The 6026-nt window shown below is 32.7% G+C and overlaps 1 protein-coding gene across 1 annotated transcript; it reads right to left on the reverse strand.

Moving 5' to 3' along the window:
- Positions 1-779: 779 nt before the first annotated feature.
- LOC120590140 (olfactory receptor 52A5-like) lies at positions 780-1999 on the reverse strand. Its single transcript, XM_039847774.1, has one exon. It carries the CDS (start codon positions 1728-1730, stop codon positions 780-782), a length of 951 nt encoding a protein of 316 aa, XP_039703708.1. The 5' UTR covers positions 1731-1999.
- Between the last annotated feature and the right edge of the window lie 4027 nt (positions 2000-6026).

Genomic DNA, 6026 nt, shown 5'->3' on the forward strand with positions numbered 1-6026 from the left:
CAAAATGATGAGCATAATTTTAAAAATATATGCTCTAACTTGTATGACTTATTTTTTTCTTTTGAGCTATAATTATAAAATTTGCTCTTTAAAACTTGTTGTACTTATCTCTAAGATCTTAACACAAAACAAGTATGTTAATTGCTAATCATTCTACATTTCCTTCATTTGTCTTTCATTCAAATTTCTCTACTGGATTTAATTTATATTAAGAACTCTATTATACATGCCCCTGTAGTAGGCTAATGAAATATTTTTAGGAAAAGAAGAAATTATGACTACAATTTGATGAATAATTTAACAATCTTAATCTGTGCTTAATGACCTTTCAGAAAAGAATTTTAGTATGATGAGATATGATAATAAATGAGATGGATGATAGATTTATTTCATATACATTAGAATTATAAGACATTAGACTGGATTTCTTATGTAGTCTCAAAAATGACAATTGCTGTTTTTAAATAGGATAAAATATTAATATTTAATTTCACTTTATAGAAATGTCTGTCATTAAGAGCTTGTTGAGCATCAATTTTTTTCATAATTTTTTACTTTTATGTCATGTGTGGACTAGATATGATCAGATTTGTGTGTTTTAACTAATTCTTTATTCAAAACAAGTGAAAGTGTTTCAATGGGAGTCAGAGCCTTACTATTTTGAATGCAAAAGTAGAATTTTGTATTTCAGTACACTTAAGATTGCAGAGACTCTTATCAAGAATGTTTTTCACAGTGTGTTGTTGTTGTAACTGGAAACAATATATGACAATGAGAAATCAAGAAGCATCCTTAGAGTGGAAAAACTTGAACACTTGATCTCGGATCTGTTTGGTCTTCACACCATAAACAATAGGATTGAGCAAAGGTGGAACAAGCAAGTAAAGGTTGGACAAAAGAATATGAACGTAAGGTGGAATATGAAAACCAAACCTGTGTGTAAAGAAGGAGAAGAAACCTAGGAGATAAAACTCAAAGAAGACACAAATATGGGCGATGCAGGTGTTGAAGGCTTTAAGCCTGGCCTCCTTTTGGGGCAGACTAAAGACAGATATAAATATTTGAATGTAGGAGAGTGTGATGAAGATTATATCAAAGCCAAGTATACTGAAAGCCACAAACAAACCATAGATCTTGTTAATTCGAATATCTTCTGCTGCCAACTTCACGATGGCCATGTGCTCACAGTAAGAATGGGAAACCACAGTGGTCCGGTAATATTTCAGCCGGTGTTTGATGAGGATGAGACATGGAGCCGCAAGGAGGGCTGCTCTGAGTGTCACTCCAACACCAATCTGTGTGAGAAGTTGGTGAGTAAAAATGCTTGCATGTCTCAGAGGATCACAGATTGCCACGTAGCGGTCCAGGGCCATGGCCAGCAGAATACCTGATTCAATACCCTGGAAGGTATGGATGAACCACATCTGCAAGAGACAGGCATCAAAATATATTTCTGGTAAATGGAACCAGAATATTCCTAGCATTTTTGGTAGGATGCAGGTACTGAGAACAATGTCTGTGGCTCCAAGCATTGCCAGGAAGAGATACATAGGTTCATGGAGGCTGGACTCAGATTTGATGATGACCAGGAGCAGGGAATTCCCAAACAGAGCGATGATGTACATGGCACAGAAAGGAATGCCAATCCAGAACTGCACAGATTCCAAGCCAGGAATCCCAATCAGTGTCAGCACTGAGGGCATGAAGACTGTGTCATTGAGTTTGGGCATGTTGGCTTACAACTCCTTGTTTTAGAACTTCTGATTCAAGTTGGTAGTTTGTGTTGAGAGTCTGTCTTCTATTTTCTGTTCTCACCTATATTTATACAATCAGAGGTTGAATGTGGTTTCAAATCACATTTTGTGAGATATACTCATTTTAATTGGGTAATTAAGTTGTTTCACAAATGCAGATACAGGCTCCCTGAACAATTTATCTTAAATTTCAAATCTCTTCTCTGTCTTTTCTCCTCTTTCTAGCCCACTTGCCCACCTGCTCTCTCTCTCTCTCTCTCTCTCTCTCTCCTTGCCTTGCACACACACACACACACACACACACACACACACACACACACACACGGATACTAACAAGCATATAGACACTATTGAGAGAAGACACATTCTAGTAATGTAAGAGCATATGGTTGTGTATTGTCAGTTAAAAACTATCCCATTGAATATCAGTTTGGTTTTCTTTGTTAATAGAATATGAGTATTTATGGTGATATATTGATATATTACCAAATATTCCACCCACCCCCCGCATCCTTTCTGAAGAAGCAATTAATCAAGAGCTCGAGCAGAAAGAAATACTCACTATTTCAAATGTTATAGTAAGTATTGGGTCAATAAGAACTTATAAAGTAGGGTCCTAAATGTCAAGGAGACAATCGCCTACTGGGCAATGTGATATTATAAGTGTCATGTTAAAAATATATACATCAAGCATAGGGAAGTGTTGTGGCACAGTATTTGAACCCTACCTTTATTCCAGAGGTGGATGCTAGGAAATTTTTCTTCAGAAACTTGGATAAAAGTAGATATTCTAGGGGTAGAAAATAAAAATGATGTATGAATCAAAATTTCTCATGAAAATTTAGAACTGAAAATTTTGATATGGGAAAACTTTTACTTGATAAAATAATGTAAAATAAAGTAAAATTCCTATATAGTGTATTTCTCCAGGAAAATTTTTTTATTATTAAATTTATAATCAGTAAAAAATATATTTGAAAATATATACAGAACAAAATGATCTTAATCACTATTATTTTAGCAAAACACATCAGAAATTATCAACATGAGAAATAAAAATATTTCAAATGCATTACAATATTGAAGAGGTGATTATATTTGTTCAGTATGATTCAATTTATGATATAATTTCTTGATAAAAACAACCAGTTTTCATCTATTTTCTATAAATATGGTTGCTATTATAGCATAGAGTCTAATTATTCTTTGCTTCAATAGGATGGGGTAAAATGTCTTGAAATTTTCATCTAACTCGACCTTGGATTAATTACAAAAAAAAAAACACAAGGTTTTCCTGGACAAGATAATACACAAAGGTGTTAAAATAATGCAGGAAATTCATATTATTTGGATTTATCTTTTTAATAAAAGTGTGGTGATTTTCCACAGCCTTAATTCGTCTCTTTCCTTTTTTATGTCTCCTTCAATTACCTTTTCCTATACAGGTTACCTTAGAATAGTATTACATAGCTCAGTTTCCTGTTCTTCAAGTCCATTCATTCTCTATGAAAGTGTTAGTTCATATTCTAATTTATACATTTGCTTGCAATTTCCATATAAAAGATGGCATAATCTAGTATTATAATCTCTTAGAAATTTATTTTTCTCTTACATATTGAGATTAATACACAATTAATTTAGACTATAATTTCCATATTGTTCAATTCCTTTTAGCATCTTTATCTACTTCAGAATCTCTATTGATGTCCCATCTAACAAATTCTTTAGAATTCACTTTCTCTTAGCAATAGGATGAATTTAGCTTGATGAATGAGATTCTTGGATTTAACATTTTATCTAAATTTTCAAAATTAAAAAAAGTATAAGTATAAAAATGCATAACCTATTTTATAACTGGGGTACAGATATAGCAAAGTTCGAGAAATAATTATAATTTCTAAGGCTGGATTCTACATTTGATTATGTACAGTGGGTGACCTCATTGTAGAAAAGTCAGGAAGTTTATGTAATTCAAGAGAAAGTTGTAAAAAGCTAATTTGAATTTATATTTGCTTAGTCTTTCTCAGTCCAACATTACCAACAACACAACCAATATATATCAGTGTGTTTAAGACTTCTGTAGAAAGAATTTTTATGTCTATTTTTGTAAATGGTTGCAAAATACCAATTTCTCTAGGGAAAAAAGCACTACATGTTTTTCTCTTCTTCCAAAATCTCTCATCCATGAAGTGGCTAATTCATGTACATTCAGCCTCTGAAAACCTGTCCATTTCCTTGATTCATCTCTGTGATTATTCTTTTCAGTCTCTTTTGCTCACCTATATTGCTGGAATATTATCCCCATTGTTTTCACTAACTTAGATCTTTCTGTCTTCTAATTCACACCTTACTATGCCACCCAAAGTTTTATTTTTAATGAAATATAAAAATTCATGTAGCTATAGTATTTAATACTTCCCAGTATGAAGGCTACATGAAACTACCTGGTATCTGTACTCTGTCCACATGGAAAACTTTATAGCGAAATGTTAAGATTACGAATTCTGGAAATTGAGTCTAAGCTCTAGCACTACTAGCACTGTGTCCTCTGCCAAGTTAGTTAATAAAAGTTTTCTGGACCTCAATTGCCTCAGCTAATCAATAAAATTAATAATCATCCTTCTTCATTAGAATAGGAGAATTACTTTAAAAACAGTGCTTGAAATCTTTATTTGAAAACAATATACTTATAAGCATCTTACACATACAAGAAGAACTAAGTGACTGTATGCTGTTAATATTATTGTCATTCACTTCAACCTTCCTTATAAACTTGTTACTAGTCATTAAGAATTGCATTTTGGAATTCTATAAAGTATTTCAAAATGCTACAACATGTATCTTATACTTTCCTATATTTATAGCCTGTTTCTTTCAGATTTTCTCCTTTCCCCATGACTTCATCTAACAAATATCTGCTTATTATTCAAATCTCACCTCAAGCATCACCTCCTCTATGAAAAATTCTTGATTTCCTTAAATAGAAGTCTGTATATTTGCTTTGTCCTCAGTGAAAGAGAGAGACTGTTTAATAAATATATCCCATTAAAAATTAATGAAAAAGAATTTAATTTCTCCTAAATTAATTAAATATCCAAAATATATAAATTTTAATTCAGATACAAATCCATTTGCCCTATTGTTTTCCAGGTGTACATCTGTGGGGCTAAATGGAGGGTGAAGATTAGGAAAAACATAGACTCAATCTAGAAAAATACTAAGAATCTTTGTACCTTGATTTATAAACTTCATTTGTTTTTATTACAGCTTTACCTTCCTCTGTTGACCTGAGCAAGGATACATACCTCTCTTAATTGCAGATTTGGAGAAGTTTATTGTTTCTGAGAGAAGAAAAGAAAGGGGAAATAACTACTGGACCAAGAGAAAATCAGCACCATTTTTTTAAGAGGCTTCATCTCCTAGCTCAAAACCTAAATGAAATATTAATCTCTTTTTCAGAATGTCTACTCAGAGCTGACACTTATTTGGAGCTAACCCTTTTATGCAATTAGAATTTCAATTACCTACAATCCTTTTGGATCCTCTCCAAATATGTCTTTCTAGATCTCATAGGTGCCTGTGAGAACATATGGAACATATGCTCACAAACTTAATTCTCTAATCTTATGCACATGCACTTGATCATGTTGGCATAGCATTCTATGCAAATAAAGGAATATATTCTCAGAGGCAAATACAGAACAAAAATATTATCAGCATTTGAGCAAGGGCTATGATGCAATTCTCCTGAGAAATGGACATGACGAAATCATCTTCTCTAAAGGCCGCAAAATTTATCAATCCTCCTTTTATTTAAATTATGACTGTTTTGTATGAGAAAAGCATATATCAGGAGCTTTGCAAGACTCCTGTATCTCTTTCCCTGAATCTTAGTGACCCCAGTTCTCCCCATAAAGTTTTAGTAGAATAAGTCTTGGTCTTAGACTGCCCCTAACACTTAAGTTCATAAATGAAATGTCAAGTAATGCCATTATAAACTATAGAATATTTATTCTGGCTTTGCATGACTACTAAAATGGAATGTATCAGTAATGAGAAGGGGTTAGCTCCAATTCCAGAACACCATCTCTAGTACATGCAGGGACTCAAAATTTAACTTCATGAAAGTAAAATTGAGATGGTGGAAATAAACTCTTCTTTCCAAAAACTGATCTAAATTCTCTTGACACTCCTGTCTGAACCCTGTGGACTTTTTCACAAATAATTATCCCTTATGACTATAAATTACCTCTGGTGGTTATCAGTTTTTAG

The sequence above is a fragment of the Pteropus medius genome, unplaced genomic scaffold, assembly GCF_902729225.1.
Source record: "Pteropus medius unplaced genomic scaffold, Ma_sr-lr_union100, whole genome shotgun sequence".
Taxonomy (NCBI): domain Eukaryota; kingdom Metazoa; phylum Chordata; class Mammalia; order Chiroptera; family Pteropodidae; genus Pteropus; species Pteropus medius.